General features: G+C 37.0%; 1 protein-coding gene across 2 annotated transcripts; it reads right to left on the reverse strand.

The window, feature by feature from the left end:
- Positions 1–1,726: 1,726 nt before the first annotated feature.
- mbd1b (methyl-CpG binding domain protein 1b) lies at positions 1,727–21,833 on the reverse strand. Of its 2 annotated transcripts, none has more exons than XM_057847244.1 (17): positions 21,674–21,833; positions 20,527–21,019; positions 20,214–20,354; positions 16,898–17,033; positions 14,854–15,104; positions 13,927–14,009; positions 13,752–13,792; positions 13,184–13,312; positions 13,025–13,105; positions 11,043–11,063; positions 10,881–10,961; positions 9,723–9,884; positions 9,464–9,613; positions 9,295–9,363; positions 9,138–9,212; positions 2,922–3,011; positions 1,727–2,853 (listed from the first exon to the last, which is right to left on the reverse strand). In XM_057847244.1, exons 2-17 carry the CDS (start codon positions 20,868–20,870, stop codon positions 2,383–2,385), a joined length of 2,325 nt encoding a protein of 774 aa, XP_057703227.1. In that variant the 5' UTR covers positions 20,871–21,019; positions 21,674–21,833; the 3' UTR covers positions 1,727–2,382. The 2 variants fall into 2 exon arrangements, with proteins under 2 accessions (XP_057703227.1, XP_057703226.1); XM_057847243.1 differs by having other exon boundaries at positions 9,464–9,634.
- Positions 21,834–22,063: the final 230 nt, after the last annotated feature.

Genomic DNA, 22,063 nt, shown 5'->3' on the forward strand with positions numbered 1-22,063 from the left:
TTTCATGTGTGTCTGTATAGAGCCCTATAGATAGCCAAATAAACAGTCATAAGAGCAGCCAACATCATAAGAGCAGCCAACAGTAATTACTGTATAAAACCAAAACAAAAACATATCAAATCTCTACAACTTCCAAAAGATTCTACAATCAATTATTAACACTTGATAAGCACTTCAAAATACAGCGAGGAAATTCTAGATGTCTGGTTTATAAAACTTTGGCATTGGCTTCCTCTAGCTAGAGTCTGTACTACAATCTCATGAGTATTTAAAAAAAAAAAAAAACTACTAGCATGTAGTTCAGCGAAAAATCGACTGAAGTCAAAATTTCAGTAAATCAGTTACGATTTAACTGCTGCGATAACTTGGCACACCACTGAATGATATACAATTGCACTCTTTTGGTTTAGGAGACTTCACATATTTTGGCACCTGGGATCCATTTAATAGAGATGCAATTAAAATATTTATTTTAGAACAATTCTGTCAAATATGAACATGTTAAACACAAGACACTTTAAAACAGAGTTCAACAATTTAAGAATCTGCAATAATTTGAAAAAATGACATTTTTGAAAATAAATGAAATGACACTCATCTTCAAACAGCTACAATACAGCAGAGGAAAACAAATACAGTAGTTTAATTTATAATAGCAAAAGATATTTTTGATGTGCAGCCAATTTTGCAAGGAAAGACCACTACATTTTCTGTGAGTGGAAAATCACATGCTAAGTGACAACCATCCAGTCTTATTTGGGAGAGAAAAACAAGGCAAAGTAACAGGAAAAACTACTAAATGTGGGAATGTGCATAAATATGCAATATTCTGGTATGTTTCATTAAACAGCTGTTTTTTGTTTTTGTTTTTTCCCCAAAAGTAGCATCAACAAATTAAAATTATAATTATAAATGCAATTGGCCTGGGGGGGATTTTAGGAAATTGAATATCCAGTGATTCAGTTCTGATAGCAATTCCTTTTCTGGAATCATACATGTGATAACTCACCAGACCAGTTAAAGACATCATCACCCCAAAAACTCAATCAGTGAACAGTTTGGATTTAGAATTATATCATCTTAACAAATGTGAAAGCACCTTCAGCATTCAGTAAAGCATTGTGAAACACTTTTAGTTCAGGTTTGATTCTGGTTTGTTTCAACCCGAAAAGAGGTTTAAAACCCCAATTCCAATAAAGGTTTTGACATGTTAAATAAAAACAGAATTCAATGATTTACGAATCATGCGAAACCTATATTTAGTTGAATACACTACTACAAAGACATTAAATTTAATGTTCAAACTGATGAACTATTTGTAACAAATAATAAATTAACCAGCAATTTGATGGCCCCATGCTCTAAAAGAGCATATTCAGTTTAGACTGAGGTTGAATATAATTTGCAAATCAATGTTTTCTGTTTTTATTAATGTTTAACACATCACAATTATAATTGGTGTTGTATTTAGCAGCCAGTTAAGTAGCTTGGAGCAAAAACTGATGAATAAACTGAATAATGAGTATCCCTGGTCAGTATAACGTTTGTTTTATTTATTCCCAATCTTTGGCAATAAATAAATTATATACATGTTTTCAATTTACTGTGTGTCTGAAGATACAAGCGTAAAAGAAACAACTTATAGTGAATTGTAGGTTCAAAGCACCACGTCAAAAACACTGTTTGCACTGCACATGCTCACATGATATCCCACACATGGCACACAAATTTTTAATCACTTTACTGGTGCAACTCAAATTTCTGACAAATTTCAATTCAGAAGGTCTTTATTGACATTACTGCTTCCAACTTATTTTGCATTTGTTAAATAGCGATTTGACAAATCCATCTTGGGGATCGATACTTGAATTAACTACAATCAGTGAATTATTATACATTTTTTTAGATTCTTGCAGTAAAACCTACTCATAACAAACTGATGTATCAAAAACAATAGACAATAACCCCAGCCCCCAAGAAAAAAATGAAGGGCAAACACTTAGGCAGGCCATTAGGAGAAGAAGGCAGCCAGTGCCATGGTAAAAATGTCAAGAGTAATAGAGATCATTACGATTGAGACTTCAATTTGGACAAGACAGCAAGAGTGAGTTAAAAGATCAAAATTACAGCATCCATGTATGTTGTATGCATCGATTCTTCAGGTGCAAGTCGATCGTCCACACTATGAGTCTGAGAGTATTCGACTGACATCCATCATCCTTAAAGAAAACCACAATGCTGAAAGAAATACGCTTAATGTCCTTGGAATGCCTTTGGTGGTGCATCTTTCTTATTATTCCAGGTCAGAGCACACTGAAAAAAATACATTATACATCAGTGCTCTATAGAATTGGTCCCACTCTTATTCCCAGTTCATAATCCTCATTCACAAAGTAATTTGCAGTTAAAACAGACGTCACTGTTTTTTTTCACCAAGAACTCGCACGTCGCAGCCCGCTCCAACGTAATGGGAACGTGGCTGTATAACGGGCCCTTGGGGGGCAGCCCATGGCATATGGTGTATTTCTCCAGACCCAAAAGCAGACTGACCACTTCAGTCACAGAGGTCAATTTGTGCGGGAATTTACGATAGAGTGAGTGGGTGGGTAAAAGCGGTTGCTTTTGAACGGTGACATGATATATGAGGTTTGTGTCGATCACCACTATGGTATCGGACATATTGGATTGTTTTGAACACTGAACAAGCTGAATCTGTGGGCCCTGCGCCATTACGGCATACCAGAGGATCGGCAGTGAGGTGCTGCGCAAAGAATTGAGCAAGTTCAATAGTTGGTTATCCATTTCATCCACTGTTTCGACAGGGTTATCGGCCAAACTGAAGATCTGTGTTATCTGAAGAGGAGAAATATGGTCAAAATAAACCTAAACCAGAGTGAGAATCATTTTTATTGAACACTTACCATGGGCAACTCATGATTTTCCTCTTCAGCTTGCCTTGGGCAATCTGTTTCAAGGTGAGACTCCTCTTCTTCCCTTTCATTTTGCCGATTCTGCAAAAATAAGTGTAATTAATACAAAATGAATGTTATTATAGCTGCTGAGCAAGGTTAAACTGAACAATAGCAGCCTGGCAAATGAAACCTGTGCAAATATATCACTCCTCAGGAGATTTCAAAACAGAGTAAAATTCTAGATTGCGCTTCTCTCAGTCAAAGAAAGAGTATGTGGGAAAATAGTGTCCACTTGTGATATTATGGGTGTTAAGCAGAGGTGAAAATGGGTCGAAAGGGCCAGGTACGCCATACCGGTAAAAAAATTGGGACTGGAACGATCTGGTTTAGTGCTTCAGCCCCGAAAATATGACGGCCACGGTCAAACCCCCATGTAAAATAACCTGGCAGACTGCAACACACCAATCTCCATGACAAAATCAATCTATTGACATCAGATTTACATACCCAAGTGTGTTTTAAAACCTCTGTTTACATATTAGCCTTATTGTACTTTTGTTTTATGGGGTGCTTGTTATGGAGAAGCTTTAAATTTCGTTGTACGCTGTATAATGATGATAAAGGCTTTCTAATCTATTCTATCAAGAAGTCTAGTGAAGTGCTTCTGAATTGTTCCAGTGTGCGCTTGTGTAGCATAATCAGTTCCCACACATATCTATTATTCATTCCATGAAGTTCTGTCCACTGGGCCCGTCTCAAGTTTATCTGACAAGACCCATTAATGTTTGCATGCCTAAAACTAACGCCCCTGGACTCAGTTCAATTAGTTGACAAACTGACACACGATCAGTATGGATAGTTAGCTATGATTGGTTCAAATTCACATGTGCTGTCAAAAGAAAAAAACCCAAGAGAGGTAGCTAACAACAAATTAATTCAACGTAAAATTATTTATGTCCTTAAAAGTTAAAAAAAAACAAAAAAAAAAACGTATGTTTACGTTAACTTTCAAATATACAGTGGTACCTCTAAGTATGAAGATAATTTATTCCAGGACCTTGTTTGTAAATTGCAATTGCTGTATGTCGAGCAGGATTTTCCCATAAAAATGCATTATAATTCCATTAATTCGTTCCACAGCCCGAAAACCTACACTAAATCCTTAATAAATGCTGTTGCAAATAGCAATTACACGGAGCAAAACAAATACATTATGAATACGAATCGGAATAATAATAATAATAATACCTGTAATAATGTAACGAATCGGATTCTAATGTGGCGGTTGTGTTTTGCGTGGTGTACCTGAACGCACCGCGTGGCTGACTTCACACAGTGAGAGAGGGATTTTTTACTTTAACTTTGTCCAGCTGCGGCGGACAGTAGGCATGTTGTGTTGCACAAGTAATGAAATAAATGATTAAAAACCTGACGGAGCTGGCGATATTTCGGCTAAGTTTCCACAATAATAACGGTCACCTTAACTTATAAAGACTGACGAACGGCGGTCGGAGGAAGACAATCAAGATAGTAGACATTCTATGGCCGTATTGTCGAGCCAGTTCGCAGACATGCGCACCACGCTCATATTTTTCTATCATTTTCATCGTCATGTCAATGGTAAGCGTCCCCCCTTTTCTCTTTTTTTCACCATCTGCACTAACAATCTTGGACCCTTTGTTGATTTCTCTCACAAGAAAATCAGTCGTGCGTCCGTCTTGCGTGAAAACAAAGAAACTGCGGCGCTGTCATAATTCGTCGTATTTCGAGCATGTTGTCGGATGTAGAAACAAATGGCTAGTCAAATTTTACGTCAGATGTCGAAAAGATCTTGTGTCGAAGCGATCGTATGTCGAGGTACAACTGTGTTTCCATTTCAAATGTGCACGATGTAAGTCATTTGGTTTTTTTTTTGTTAATTTATTTAACTTATTTAATATTATTCATTTAAAAAATAAATATATATAAGGACATGGTTACTGGTGTTTTTGTTAACTTACTTTGCACATCATTGAAAAAAATACACTTTGAAAGTCAAGTTTCTCATGAGTGCGTTGTTGCAGTCAGTGTAATGCCGTAGTCTAATGCATGTGTGAAGTCCTATATTTTGGTGGTTTTAGGTTTGACACATACAGTGCCTTGCAAAAGTATTCGGCCCCCTTGAACCTTGCAACCTTTCGCCACATTTCAGGCTTCAAACATAAAGATATAAAATTTTAATTTTTTGTCAAGAATCAACAACAAGTGGGACACAATCGTGAAGTGGAACAAAATTTATTGGATAATTTAAACTTTTTTAACAAATAAAAAACTGAAAAGTGGGGCGTGCAATATTATTCGGCCCCCTTGCGTTAATACTTTGTAGCGCCACCTTTTGCTCCAATTACAGCTGCAAGTCGCTTGAGGTATGTTTCTATCAGTTTTGCACATCGAGAGACTAACATTCCTGCCCATTCTTCCTTGCAAAACAGCTCGAGCTCAGTGAGGTTGGATGGAGAGTGTTTGTGAACAGCAGTCTTCAGCTCTTTCCACAGATTCTCGATTGGATTCAGGTCTGGACTTTGACTTGGCCATTCTAACACCTGGATACGTTTATTTTTTAACCATTCCATTGTAGATTTGGCTTTATGTTTTGGATCATTGTCCTGTTGGAAGATAAATCTCTGTCCCAGTCTCAGGTCTTGTGCAGATACCAACAGGTTTTCTTCCCGAATGTTCCTGTATTTGGCTGCATCCATCTTCCCGTCAATTTTAACCATCTTCCCTGTCCCTGCTGAAGAAAAGCAGGCCCAAACCACGATGCTGCCACCACCATGTTTGACAGTGGGGATGGTGTGTTCAGGGTGATGAGCTGTGTTGCTTTTACGCCAAACATATCGTTTTGCATTGTGGCCAAAAAGTTCAATTTTGGTTTCATCTGACCAGAGCACCTTCTTCCACATGTTTGGTGTGTCTCCCAGGTGGCTTGTGGCAAACTTTAAACAAGACTTTTTATGGATATCTTTGAGAAATGGCTTTCTTCTTGCCACTCTTCCATAAAGGCCAGATTTGTGCAGTGTACGACTGATTGTTGTCCTATGGACAGACTCTCCCACCTCAGCTGTAGATCTCTGCAGTTCATCCAGAGTGATCATGGGCCTCTTGGCTGCATCTCTGATCAGTTTTCTCCTTGTTTGAGAAGAAAGTTTGGAAGGACGGCCGGGTCTTGGTAGATTTGCAGTGGTCTGATGCTCCTTCCATTTCAATATGATGGCTTGCACAGTGCTCCTTGAGATGTTTAAAGCTTGGGAAATCTTTTTGTATCCAAATCCGGCTTTAAACTTCTCCACAACAGTATCTCGGACCTGCCTGGTGTGTTCCTTGGTTTTCAGAATGCTCTCTGCACTTTAAACAGAACCCTGAGACTATCACAGTGCAGGTGCATTTATACGGAGACTTGATTACACACATTTGGATTCTATTTATCATCATCGGTCATTTAGGACAACATTGGATCATTCAGAGATCCTCACTGAACTTCTGGAGTGAGTTTGCTGCACTGAAAGTAAAGGGGCCGAATAATATTGCACGCCCCACTTTTCAGTTTTTTATTTGTTAAAAAAGTTTAAATTATCCAATAAATGTTGTTCCACTTCACGATTGTGTCCCACTTGTTGTTGATTCTTGACAGAAAAATTAAATTTCATATCTTTATGTTTGAAGCCTGAAATGTGGCGAAAGGTTGCAAGATTCAAGGGGGCCGAATACTTTTGCAAGGCACTGTACGTCCTGAAAAAGCAAAGTTAAGAGTCTAGAAACCTTTTCAAATGAAATGTGTGATGTTGGGTTGAAAGATTTTGAGTAAGGCTATAAATAGGCATCTGCTTTATAGTATCCTTTACGACCTAACCCCTCAGAAATAAAAAGCTGTAAAAATATAAAAGTTACAAATAACTGCTAGCTCACATCATAGGGTGAAATCAGACATCAAAACAATATGAAAGCTTATTCTTCTACTCTATCCCAATTTTGGGAGGGTGACTGGACCATTTACAATAAAGAGCACAAAATACCATTCAAATATTCAAAATAAATGTTAATTTGCCATGATATAAAATGTTTGGTACTGTTGACCTGTGCTTTTAAAGATCTTTCAATGTGCTTGCAACAAAGAGGCTAACATATTAGCTTTTACCAACAAAGTGTCGACTAGCGATGTCCCAATCGCATATCTTTGCACTATAGTCCGAGGCACCTGATTGAGAATCTGCCCGAGTCCTCATCAGATACCGAAAAAAACGTTTTTTTTTTTTTGGTATTATTTAAACAAAAGTTCCAAACATGTTACAGTACTTTCTCTTCCGCTTTTTCTGGGAGTTTTGCAGGGTAAAAAACATAACGTAATTTTTGGACTATAAGAAGTCGCACCTGAGTATAAGTTGCACCAGCCATAAAATGCCCAACAAAGAGGGAAAAAAAGCATATAAGTCGCACCAGAGTATAAGTCGCATTTTTGGGGGAAATTTACTATTATTATTATTATATTACTACTATTACTATTTATTTTAATCCAACACATAGAACAGATATGTCATCTTGAAAGGCAACTTAAAATGGGTTACAACAATAGGGAACAACATGCTGAATAAGTGTACAGGATGATAATGTTACATGATGCATGAACAACAAAATGCGAACGTGGCCGGTATGTTAACGTAACATAGCTATTAAGAGTTATTCAGATAACTATGGCATAAAAAACATGCTAACAAGTTTACCAAACCATTAGTGTTACTCCAAAACACCAAAAATAACATGTGAAATGATATAATAATGTGTTAATAATTTCACATATAAGTTGCTCCAGAGTAAAAGTCACACCACAAGCCAAACATGAAAAAAACTGACTTCTAGTCCGAAAAATACGGTATATATTTTTTCATTTTGTCTTTTAACTGGAAATCCACGCACTACTATTGCGCAGAATAAATAAAGAGATTTTGATTGAAAAAAACATTTTTGTTTCTCTTGGCAATGCCACTGTATTTTTGTTACTTTTTAGCTCTTAAAAAAAAAAAAAAAATATATATATATATATATATATACATATATATATATATATACATATATATATTAGGGCTGTCAAACGATTAAAATTTTTAATCGAGTTAATTACAGCTTAAAAATTAAATAATCGTAATTAATCGCAATTAATCACAATTCATACCATCTATAAAATAGGCAATATTTTTCTGTAAATTATATATATATTCTGTAAAATAAATTGTTGGAATGGAAAGATAAGACACAAGATGGATATATGCATTCAACATACGGTACATAAGGACTGTAGTAGGCATTTCACTCTACTGTCAATTAAATCTGTCTATGCTGTCCTCGCTCGGAAGAGTCTACTTTTTCCCAAAGCTAGACAGCTAATGAACGATGCCTTAATAATCAGACTTCTTCCTTTTTCATCTGATTTATTAATAAAATGGCCTCAAACCATTGTCCTCTTTAGACCGTCGTAAAACTACAAAAAAAGTACACAAGCATTGCATTAGCAACAACGTTAGCTTAGCACGCTATACAGGTTCACTAAACATAAACAAAAAGCGTCTCATACAAAAAATATAACATTTCGCTTACTAACATAATATGTACATTCTTTACAACAACCATACTTACGGACAAATCTTACATTACATTACAACGTAGGCGTCAGCCCGAGACGTCGTGCAGCCATATTGAACTGGCAAGAAAACAATAAACCATGTCGCAAAACGACCACAAGAGTACGCTGTTAGACAGCACAAAAAGCCTTGCTGTAAAACTTACCAAAAGGGAGAATACTGTCTGAACGGGACATGTGCGTTAATTGCGTCAAATATTTTAAAGTGATTAATTTAAAAAATTAATTGCCGCCCGTTAACGCGATAATTTTGACAGCCCTAAAAAAAAAAAAAAAAAACATATATATATATATATATATATATATATATATATGTTGGGTTTTTTTTTTTCAATTAAAAACTCAATCCTTTCCTCCCAATTCAGATCCTCTGAAAAATGGCCCGATCGCCTGATTTCATATCACGTAATTGTATTGAGAACATCCCTAATATAAACATAACAGAGTATATTGGAGGATAGTCGAAAATTTGATCATTTTTCTTGATTGACGGTGACAAAATCTCTAGTCAAACATTAATATTACCTAATTATGAGGATGAGAAAAAAACTTACTTGAGAATCTTTACTTTTGTCTGGGAGACAGTCTCTTTTTGCCATTTCTTGATCTTCCAAAATTGAACGATTTAACTGAGAAAACAAATGATTAGACATTTTCAGAGGACATTTGTCTGTGGCGTCAAAAACATGAAAAATCTGGCAATTATCAAACCTGTTTGGATTTGTCCATCAAGTTCATGTCGTGTCTGTTACTGCTTGAAGGTTCTAAGCTCCAATTAATCTTAAAAGAGAAACATATAGCGTTTTTTTTTTTTGCTGGGAAAACACCCTTTCATTTCATAAACAAAATTAAGAAATGAGTAAAACTAAAGACTACTAACGTCATTGAAGTCGTCATCCTCATCACTTAAGTCCCAAGCACCCGGCGGCAATTTATTCCTTTTTAAATTTGTCTTTCGACTGTATGTGTAATGAGGCCTTGGCCTGCCTGGCAGTGATGGATCATCCGACCTACAATCAGCATGAGACATCTGGAAAGGGAGCAAGTGCCTCTGTAGAAATAAACCAATGCAACTGTGACTTGTCAGTCCAGCACACCATTACTACATTAACGTAGCAGGCAGCCTGGCAGTAACATACCATTGCCTGTCTCTGGCACTGTCGAAGGCGACACTTTTGCCTCTTTTTATTGCTGCCGCCAAACTTGGGTTTGTCAACACAAAAATCACACGTGCCGCAGTCCTTCCTGCAGAGGCATGCGTTACATTCTCCACAGGCACGTCGCTTCCGCTTCCTATGCCACTGAAAACACATGCAGTAGTACATTTAACTCACAATATGCATCATGCTATGTTTTTCTTAGTTAATTAATGCTCCGTTATTTCTGTTTTACGACACTGGTGAGAATATTGTGGTATAGAAGATAAACTATGAATGATATTGCTGCATTATTGTTGGAACTCCTACAATGTTCACCAGATTTTGATGCAAACACCATCAAATAAAAACAAATTCTACATTTACAGGGTTTCTACATGTATCAGCAAATCTCATTTAGTTCAGTTCAGTTTAAGTTTATTGTCCCCTAAGAAGGGGAAACTTGTCTTTAATTCTTTTTAATGCCACATTAAACAAATTTAATGCCCATGCCCAACTCCAGATAGTTTCACACACACACAAATTGTAAGTAGAGTTGTCCGATATTTACTTTGAAACGATAACCGATATTGTCCAACTCCAAGAATCAGATACCGATATATGCGGTCTTGGACTTAACATATTATGGCTAATTGTATTGTGCTGCCCCACTGGATATTTTGATAATGATAAAAGTAATAACTTCAAGGTTTTCCAATAAACATTCTGTGAAAAATAAGGTAACAACTTCAACTGAAGTTAAGGGAAAAGTGCCTATATCGCACCACTATATTTACTGTTGAAATCAAAATAGAGCAAATATCAGTTTTTTGGATAAGTACAAGTGCAAAGTGCCTTTATCCGATATCATTTTAAAGTGATTTTATCAACTAAGAAATTATGTTAAAAAAATAATTTAAAAAAAATTCTTTATAACTGTCCAGTTTACATAATTTATTTAATGCCTTGAAATATTTATTTTAATGCTTTTCAATGACCCGCATAAACTTTGATTTAAAGAGCGCTGAAAAAGATTTTAACTTTAGGGATTTAATGATTAACACCTGTTCATGAAAAAAGATCAATGCTGTGAACATAAAGGAGCAGGAAATTTTGAATTTCCTTTACAAGTTACAAAAAAAAAAAAAGCTCAAGACTCACATCGTCATCATCATCGGTTGAGTAGTCATCATCATCGTCAAAGTCAAAGTTCTCTGTTTCGTTGCTTTTTAGATCCAGCTGCTGCAGGAATGACAAAATGAATGCACAAAATAAGGATCATGATTCCCCATTAATTTTATTCTATAAAATTGGACATTTTACCTGAGAGTCTGTAGGTTCCTCCTGCAAAATATACACAAAATGAATTAATCTCCAAAAAACATACAATTAGACTTAACATCACCCTAAAATAAGAAATGTAAAGGCCAGTTCCTCTATTTGTTCTATAGACTGAAAACAACATTTGTCAGACACGTGTATATCTATTTTGTCTTTGGACTAAAATGTATTTTAAAAAATTGAGAAAAAAAAATTACCCGCCAAGAGCTTTGCGGGGATTCGCACCAATCTAAACTAAGGTTAAAACTTGTCTAAAAATTGGGTTCTCAACTCTCCATAAAAATCAATGCAAATCCTCAAGTGTAAATGATTGCATATAAACATATCCATAATATATTCAAACTAGGGGTGTCAAACGATTAAAATTTTTAATCGAGTTAATTACAGCTTAAAAATTCATTAATCACAATTAATCGCAACTCAAACCTTCTATAAAATATGCCATATTTTTCTGTAAATTATTGTTGGAATGAAAAGATAAGACAAGATGGATATACACATTCAATCTACGGTACATAAGTACTGTATTTCTTTATTGTAACAATAAATCAACAAGATGGCATTACCATTATTAACATTCTGTTAAAGCGATCCATGGATAGAAAGACTTATAGTTCTTAAAAGATATATTAAAACTAGGGCTGTCAAAATTATCGCGTTAACGCGCAGTAATTAATTTTTTAAATTAATCACGTTAAAATATTTGACGCAATTAACGCACATGTCCCGCTCAGACAGTATTCTGCCTTTTGGTAAGTTTTACAGCAAGGCTTTTTGTGCTGTCTAACAGCGAACTCTTGTGGTCGCTTTGCGACATGGTTTATGGTTTTCTTGCCAGTTCAATATGGCTGCACGACGTCTCGGGCTGACGCCTACGTTGTAATGTTGTGCTTATATGATCCTTGGACAAGATTTGTCTGCAAGTATGGTTGTTGTAAAGAATGTACATATTATGTTAGTAAGCGAAATGTTATATTTTTTGTATGAGACGCTTTTTGTTTATGTTTAGTGAACCTGTATAGCGTGCTAAGCTAACGTTGTTGCTAATGCAATGCTTGTGTACTTTTTTTTTGTAGTTTTACGACGGTCTAAAGAGGACAATGGTTTGAGGCCATTTTATTAATAAATCAGATGAATAAGGAAGAAGTCTGATTATTAAGGCGTCGTTCACTAGCTGTCTAGCTTTGGAAAAAGTAGACGCTTCGGAGTGAGGACAGCATAGACAGATTTAAATGACAGTAGAGTGAAATGCCCACTACAGTCCTTATGTACCGTATGTTAAATGTATATATCCATCTTGTGTCTTATCTTTCCATTCCAACAATTTATTTTACAGAATATATATATATAATTTACAGAAAAATACGGCATATTTTATCGATGGTTTGAATTGCGATTAATTGCGATTAATTACGATTAATTAATTTTTAAGCTGCAATTAACTCGATTAAAAATTTTAATCGTTTGACAGCCCTAATTAAAACCCCTCTTCATGTTTTCGTTTTAATAAAATTTGTAAAATTTTCAATCAAAAAATAAACTAGTAGCCTGCCATTGTTGATGTCAATAATTACTGACACAATGCTTATGGGTGCTGAAGCCTATAAAATCAGTCGCACCCAAGCACCAGCAGAGGGCGGCAAAACTCCGAAAAACACAACAAGTACTCCTTTCACTCTGCTGTCATTTTATTGTTTGAGCGAGGCATTTGTGCGTTAATTGCGTCAAATATTTTAACGGGATAAATTTAAAAAATTAATTACCGCTCGTTAACGCGATAATTTTGACAGTCCTAATTCAAACCTCAAGTTAACTCTTTAATCACATTGTTTTATCGCAATTCTGGTATGAAGGTGCAATGAGAAAAATAAAATGTTAGTCATTGTCTATTATTGTTTAACATGCATATATTTTTCAACATTGTCCATTATTGTTTTACATCTATGTTTTTTTCCAACAGTCACCTGCAAACTTATGCTGTCATCCAATAATTCAGAAATGTCGTTCTCTGGCATCTTTGGTATGAGACTTTCTGTTTCAGTCGCCTGGAGGGAAAGTTTTTGACAATTTGTAACCAACGATGAGTTCCATTGTAAAGAACAGCTCTGATCACTTTTACTTACTCTGCGAATTGGACAGAGACATTTGCGCATTCTACAGATGCGTTTTCGGTTTTCAGGATTCTTGCAATTGGCGCACTGGCCACAGTCTACCGTCATATGACATCCTACACACTGCCCACATGGAATCCGCTATAGTGAGAATAAACAATAGATTAGGAAAATAGATGGTGACAATTATTACTATTAGGATCCATTTTATAATCTCATCAATAAACTAATTTTGTTGTGAGAGGCAGAATTGTCTGAAGCAATTGTGTACATACAGTATTTCAAATCGTACAATTAGCAAACATTATATTAAATTCCCAAATGTCAGCATTTAAAAGTTGATGAAAAGCTGTTTTGTCGATGAAGCCATAATACGAAACATTTATTCATTCATCTTCTGAACCGCTTATCCTCACAAGGGTCGCAGGGGTGCTGGAGCCTATACAAGCTAACAACAGGAGGAGACAAACTAATACAAAACATATTCAACTATTTCTATACAATGAATAAAGAGCCAACATGCATAAGAAATAATAAATTATCATGCAAAAAGTACATAAGGTAGAAGAAACCACATTACCTTCCGCATACGAATCAATGGGTGCTCAATTGTCTTTGTGGCTGTGGATTGTCAAAATAAATAAATAAAAACAAGTTCGTAAGAATGATTATTTTCCCACAGAAAAATTTTTACAATATCGATTTGCACTATGTTCTAGTTCTTCACAACAACACTTCTACATTAACTGACATACCCCAACATGAAGGACAGCTGGGTCTCTTCCTTTGTCTGTCGTACCATGTGCCAATGAAAGACATACCACATTTGGAACACAATCTGTTGAGAAATAATACCACTATAAGTTCAGCTGTATTTATTCTGTTTGTTTATTAAGCTGTAGTACAGGGTGACCCAAAAAAAAGTTTACACTCAGTTGACTGCTTGTTTAAAAGCCATTGAAACATATCTAAATAGGTTGTCATGCTTAAGTGATTCATTAAGTTCACTCAATGCAGCTGGTAATCTCTCATCTCGACAATTCCTGTGCTTCTGCTGAAAATGAAGAAAACTTTAGCTGTACCTGAATTGCTGCGTGCCGGTCTGACACCTACTGAGATTGCAGCAAATCTGAGAATATCCAGATGTGCAGTCTACAAAGTCAAAAAGAAGCTGAAAGATACTGGAACAGCCTCACGAAAACCTGGGTCTGGAAGTGCCCGATCTGTGGGGACCAAAAAGTTGATTGACAAGGTGATATGTGGCCACCCCAGAGTCCAGATCTCAATCCCCTGGATTATAGCATATGGGCAACTGTGGAGGACAGTGCCTGTAAGAAGCCACAAACTTCTGTGGCAGCCTTGGAGAGGTCCATTGTTAGATCTTGGGAAAAGATGACAGCATCCTACATAAAGAAGACCTGTCAAGCGTTCCGCAGGCGCCTGGAGGCTGTTGTGACACTTAAGGGAGGACACATTGAAAAATAGAGTGTACTGTACATGTTCTTTACAATAATGTATAATTTGTGATTAAATTCTAATTCTAAGATGAATAAACATGGCATTTAAGTTGTATTATGGCAGTGTAAACTTTTTTTTGGGTCACCCTGTAGTTAAAGCAGCAGTGGCAGAAACTTCGTAGCTATAGGTTTTTGTGTGAATGTGAACTCAGCCACTGAACTCACAATGTTTTATCATCTGGGCCAGGTTGTCCTTTTATAGAGAGGTGTGGTTTGTTTGATGACGGCACGCACAATTTAATTTTAATACTGGGTACTACATCTTCACTGACAGGTTGTTGGTAAGAATGCTCCTTTGAGAGGAAGGCTTTGGCCCAATTGCTGGGACCACGCTTGGGGCCTGAGTCTGGAGTGTCCGCACCCTCGCCTCTCTCCATCCAACTGGACTCTGAGGAGGAACGTTCCCGAACTTTCCTCTGGTGAGTCAGAAATGGTAAAGTTAAAAAAACAAAAAACGCGTAGCATGTTTTCAAACATAACATCTTCAATGCAGAACAGAATAGACTTTATTTGTCATTATACATACATTGCTGGCCAAAAGTATTGTACCCCAGCAATTCTGTCAGATAGATAATGCTCAAATTCTCCCAGAAAATGATTGCAATTACAAATGCTTTGGTAGTAATATCTTTATTTATTTTGCTTGCAATGAACAAACATAAAAGAATGAAAAACAGAATTTAAATCATTATCATTTTACACTAAACTCCAAAAATGGGACGGACAAAAGTATTGGCACCCTCAGCCTAATACTTGGTAGCACAGCCTTTAGACAAAATAACTGCGAACAGCAGCTTCCGGTACCCATCAATGAGTTTCTTACAATGCTCTGCTGGAATTTTAGACCATTCTTCTTTGGCCAACTGCTCCAGGTCTCTGAGATTTGAAGGGTGCCTTCTCCCAACTGCCATTTTCAGATCTCTCTATGGGATCCAGGTCTTGCTGGCCACTTTAGAAGTCTCCAGTGCTTCCTCTCAAACCATTTTCTAGAGCTTTTTGAAGTGTGTTTTGGGTCATTGTCCTGCTGGACGACCCATGACCTCTGAGGGAGACCCAGCCTTCTTACACTGGGCCCTACATTATCCTGCAAAATTTGTTGATAGTCTTCAGGCCTTATAACGCCGTGCACACGGTCAAGCATTCCAGGCCCAGAGGTAGAAAAGCAACCCCAAAACATCAGGGAACCTCTGCCATCTTTGACTGTGGGGACTGCGCTCTTTTCTTTGAAGGCCTGTTTTTTTTCCCCTGTAAACTCTATGTTGATGCCTTTTCCCAAAAGCTCTATTTTTGTCTCATCTAACCAGAGAACATTATTCCAAAACGTTTTTGGCTTTTCTCAGGTAAGTTTTGGCAAACTCCAGCCTGGCTTTTTTTATGTCTCTGGGTTAAAAGTGGGGTCTTCCTAGGTATCCTACCATAGAGTCCCTTTTCATTCAGACGCCGACAAATAGTACGGGTTGACACTCTTGTACCCTCGGACTGCAGGTCAGCTTGAATTCGTTTGAATGTTAGTCGAGGTTCTTTATCCACCATCCGCACAATCTTTCGTTTAAATCTCTCGTCAATCTTTCTTTTCCGTCCACATCTACGGAGGTTAGCCAAAGTGCCATGGGCTTTACACTTACTGATAACCCTGTGCACGGTAGACACAGGAACATTTAGGTCTTTGGAGATGGACTTATAGCCTTGAGTTTACCCATGCTTCCGGACAATTTTGCTTCTCAAGTCCTCAGACAGTGCTTTTGTCTTCTTTTGCTTTCGCTATGCTCAATGTGGTACACACAGGGACACAGGACAGAGGTTGAGTCAACTTTAATCCACTTTAACTTGCTACAAGTGTGATTTAGTTATTGCCACCACCTGTTAGGTGCCACAGGTAAGTAACATGTGGTGTTAATTACACAAATAAGAGAAGCATCACATGATTTTTCAAAGGGTGCCAATACTTTTGTCCGGACCATTTTTGGAGAATAAGTAAAATGATAATGATTTAATTTTTTTCCCCATACTCTTTTGCGTTTTTTTAATTGCAAGCAAAATAAATGAAGATATTACTACCAAAGCATTTGTAATTGCAATCATTTTCTGGGAGAAAATGAGCATTATCTCACAGAATTGCAGGGTGCCAATACTTTTGGCCAGCAGTGTAGTACAATGAGATTAAAAGTAGAAAGTAACATACATCAATACATATTTTTTTTCAAAATACCTTTCTTCCTCCTCGACTTCTTCGCACTTCACCATTATGGAATTTCCCTGCTTTGTAGTCAAATTTTGATATGTCGCGTCCGCCATCAAACAACGTCATCAGCTCTACTCTGCTTCTTACTCGAAAACCTTGAGGACTGAGAATTGGAAAAAGTCAAATGCAGCTTTTAGCAACTTTTAACCCGTCACTGTCTATTCCATTACTAAAACTGAACACCAGAAAAAAATGCCAGTAATTCTGAGTTGCATAATACGATTCTAAGTTACATTCAATTGCTCTAACCCCGGTAATATACCAGGCGTGTGTGCAGTGCATCGGTCAACGCACCGCTGACGCTCGCTACCAATTTCCACAGGATGCACTTTACGAACACAGCGTATGTGGAGCGGCTCGATCGGTTCATGCCAGGATTGCAAAATCGCACAAGAGTAGCGGGTATCTAAAGATAACAATACAACAACCTTTTGCCTTTTAGACCTCGCATGTTTCAGCTCGTAATTTTTTTCTTACGAAAAGTTTAAAAAAGCTTTATTGATGAATTTTCTCAAGTTAAAGCGCCACACAGAAATTGATAAAGTTGCATATTATTTTGAAAATTGACTGGATCCACCATATTTTTACGTAGTAACTGATACCTAGTCAACTGACGCAGGAGGGTTGCGTCGCACGACAAATAATAAACTCTCCCGTTCATTTCAGGTGCGATGCGTCGAACCGCTTCTGTGAGACATCTGAAACGCAGCCACTCTGCAGCTGGTGTGCAATCACTACTTGACTTTAACGGCCGCGTTTCAATGCGTTGATGCGGCTGGTGTATTACAGCCTCAAAGCCATAATAACCACTTGGGTGTTAAACAACTTCGAATTTGACGAGAGCAGAATACACACATATTGAAAATCCTGTCAAATTTGAGCATTTCCTCTTCTATCATCAAATGCAGTATGAATTTATTAAAAAAATACTGCCTATGTGTAAATCCCGTTATATGTACACTTAAGTGTTTGCTTTAAGAATGCTTCAGATTTTTTATTTTTTGACAATTTCAGTGCTTTCTTAACACGTAATGCATTCTTAAATGTTCATTCATATCGATCAGGGGTCTGAATGGCGGTCCCTGGGAAAATATTTTGCGCCCCCCCCCATTGGACATCCAATTGTAGTATTAGTGTTGCCTGCGTGTACTTTGCGATGGACAATAAAAAAATATATATATATACGGTATATAAATAATTTAATATTAACTGCAGAATCCATTTTGGGAAAAAAAAAATGAAACAGCATTGAATTAAAGCAGGGCGGTAAACCAAAAATTTACCGTTACCAAAATTCCTTACGATGACCAACGTAATTTTGACCATGTCCGTAAATTCGGTAATTTAATAAAACAAGAAAATATTGTCTTTTCATCCCGCTTTGACTCTGTGTTGTTCGGCTATGTCCATTCCCCTTTTAAGAAAGCAGTCAGTGTGCTTACATATGGAGTGACGTGGTTTTCAGGAAGCCAAACAAACAGAAGCCCGGTAGGCCAGCGCTAGCGGCTAACGCTACAAGTAAACGTGATGGAATCGGGCTTAAGGGAGCTTTGCCAAACTTTCAACCGACATTAAGTAAACTCTTGGCGGGTTCCAGACGGGCTTTCACCCGCTGTCCTCCCTGGTTCTCACGATTCTAGGAGAGGATGCTTTCAGTTCTTTCTTGTGGTAGCCAAGCTACAGGCTAATGCTAGCGGCTAACGCTACAAATGAACGTGATGGAGTCGGATAGCGACTCTAACCTTGTCGAAACGGCTGAAATTAATGAGTGGACTAGGCACGGACTTCATCTAGCAATCATTATGTCGCGTTATTTGGTATCTGTGCGATTTCTCTGAAAGCTTTCATGATGGTAAAGCACTCAGCATAAAGTATAATCCAACAGTGAAGCCTATACATAATATGACAGTTTAATGGCCACAGCTGTTTTTCTGTATGTGTTTGCATTATTCTGCCATCATAAAATCTTAAATGTTTCATTGGCATCAGGGCAATACAGCTTTAATCTGGTTGTGTCTGGGGGGATGCATGTATTAAAAAATGTTCTGGAAAAAAAACCTGAAACCTTGACGTAAACACGTGTGTTGAATAATTATGTCACAGCAGCCATTACCAATAATTTTTCTGAAGTGTGCTGTTAAAGCTGCAAGTCATTTGTGTTACAATGACATGTTTGCACAGTCGTCATATTGATTTTTATAATGTTGTACATTTTTCAAGTCATACAAGCTGTTATAAATGTTCACACTAGAATTCTTATTGTTTACAAGATTTTTTTTATACTTAATGTTTAGAGTAGACTGCTTGTGCAATTGTTAAATTTAAAGCTGGTAAATAAATTTAACGAGAAAGGGTTAATTTGTATTCCATGCATTGATTCAAATTTTCAAATTATATAACAGTCCGCTTGGGAGAATTTATCGTCATTTATCGTTATCGAGGTAAATCTTTCTCAATTTATCGTGATAAGTACTTAAGGGCATATCGCCCAGCCCTACAATGAATTATAAAAATGTAATAAATTGAAAAAAAAAAAGAATAAAGACATTCAAATAAGAAAGGCCTGACTGTATTTTGCTTTGGGGATTTTTTTTTATTGCTGTTGTCTGTTTCATGACTCATGTGACCTCATATAACTCAAAGTCTTTGGTTGCCATTGACTGCAATAGATGTCCAATACATTATAAGTGGCAGGGGCTGGAAGCGATCCCCCAGTTGAAATGGACTGGACATCTATTACCATCAATAGGTGTTTTCAATATCAATATCCCTCTTTTAGTAACTAGCACAACGCAAACTCTGATCTGGGCTGGCAGTGAATGAGTTACGTAAATGACAACTTTTGAATAGATGTCCACTGCCAGGTTAGTACTCTCCAGTCCGTTTTAAGAGTGCTGATGTTTAATTTTATTAATCGTTTGAAGGGTTCTAAAAATCTAGTTGTCTTGGGCCTGACTAACATTCTGCAGTTCTGCATGCTTCTTGTCACTGTTCTGGAAACACTGGTATAGCTGCCTTTTAAAAGTGGATCACTCGAAGACCCAGTGTTGTATCACTGTAGTTTACTTTTTATTTTTGTTTATTTGTTTTGATTATTTATCTCTTGCTTGTATTGTGTTGTTATAACATGGGACCTTGAGTCTGTTTGGCAGCAATTTTAAATTTTACTTATTTAAGGAAAAAAACAATGCAGAGTTGCAGACTTCCTGTTAAGCATGAACTTTATACATATGTTCAAAATGCACCAATGTCACACACCCCAAACAAGCAAATACGCAATTACCTGAGGTAATAGACATCCATTTGACCAATACTAGAACCAGACTGCCGAATAACCTCTTTGCGCTTCCAACCCTCTCCAAGTTCAGGGAAGTCAAACCATCCCTCGTCGGGATGTGTACGCTTGCGTTTGGTTCGAATAAGTCTAATGTAACCCAAAAAAAGCAACAACAGACAGGAAGAATATATTAGAAATGCAGATAAAAAAGTGATTAATGCCATAATTCAATCGCAAACAACTACCAACTTGAAAGCTGATGATAGCATCACTGCCAAATTGAATGGAAAATAGATCAAATACATATAAATGATCTTACCTGTTTACTGTTTTTAAAACATTCTCATTGCCCATTGCGCTATGACTCCATTCACTTCCTCCTGCTACGCTTTCATCATCTTCACACTGATCATCATCTTCAAGAGGCTCCAACCAGTCAGTGGGGGGACAGTCAACCACGGGCTTTTCTTCCTCTATCTGATTCTCCCTTCCTTGTGCTTCTCCAACATGTGGCACTGGGCCTTCTCTTGTATCACGAGTAATTGCATTTTGTACTTCGCTGGTCTTCTCTGTGCTTTGACCTGCATCTTTTGCTGGCTCGTACCTGAGAGGCTGCAGTGGTTCCCCGTTGCTCCCGGGAGTGTGCAGGACTTCCATGTCCATTGGTGCAACACCATAAAAACTATCAAGGGTGTTTTCAAAGGATGGCCAGGTCCGTCTAGCTCTATTTACCTTCGAGCATCCTATTTGATGTAGAACATTTCACCACCATGCGAGGATTCAGTTTGTTGCTTGTGGTCTACAATATTTATCTGGGGGTAAAAGAAAGATGGTTGGAAGTAATTAGTGATTAAGCAGAAATGAAATAGCTGTTTCTGCCTTACTTTTTTTAAAGTTGCAAAATATCACACCTATTCTGTTTTTCCCCAGGTATAAAGCAGAACAAAAATAGAATAGGTGATCAGGGTTTTTTTTTTTTTTTTTTTTTTTTTCTTCTTCTAAATTTGTTAGCAGATGAAGACGATTTTTTAAATTTAAAAAATAAGACCAGTTTACAAAAGGATGGATAGTAAGATATACCAATTAGTATTGTAAATAGACAAGAAATAATCTTACTGTTCTGTTGTGTTGAGCAACGACGGAGGGCAAATTGGTCATGAAACACACTAGGGTCACTTATAAAAGTTAATTTGCAAAGGGGTAGACGTATAACTGTTGCTCGTTATTGCTTCATTCAAAGTTCAGGACATATCAAACGCTAATAATAGATTTCTATACGAGGGTGAACGCCAACTAACCGGTTACTAACGTTAGCAGACAAAAGCTAAAGCTAACTTGATGGTCACAGTGTAAAGAAATAGCATAATTTACGACTAAGCGTATGGACTGTTGTATGCTACCAGCCAATACATGTTTGTCGGTTCGATGAGTCAACAAAAACTTACGATTAAGGAATTATTACTTACCTTCTTGACAGTAGCAACACCACGATTCCACGGTGTTCCTCTATTACCAATACAGCTAGCTAGCTAGCTAGCTAGTGAATTACAGGCACGGACGGAATCTACGTTAGGACAAAAAGTTAACAAAACATTTGCGTTGAAGTCACTTTTAACTTACTGTAAACTCTAATTTATAGATATTGACAATGTTTGTAAACCGCTATATTTTAACACTATCAAATTACTGCTAAAATATATTTGGTAAAGGCAAGGGGCTGAAAAATGAATAGTTAATGAAAAACCGAGTGAAGTGAATGATCTTGCTTTAATTACACTATCTTCATCAAGTGAACTCAGTCAGCTGTGCTGCCTTCACGGTTCAAATAGTTTAACCAATTCCACTCTTTTGATTTT

Source organism: Corythoichthys intestinalis, chromosome 9 (genome assembly GCF_030265065.1).
Source record: "Corythoichthys intestinalis isolate RoL2023-P3 chromosome 9, ASM3026506v1, whole genome shotgun sequence".
In the NCBI taxonomy this organism is placed as follows: domain Eukaryota; kingdom Metazoa; phylum Chordata; class Actinopteri; order Syngnathiformes; family Syngnathidae; genus Corythoichthys; species Corythoichthys intestinalis.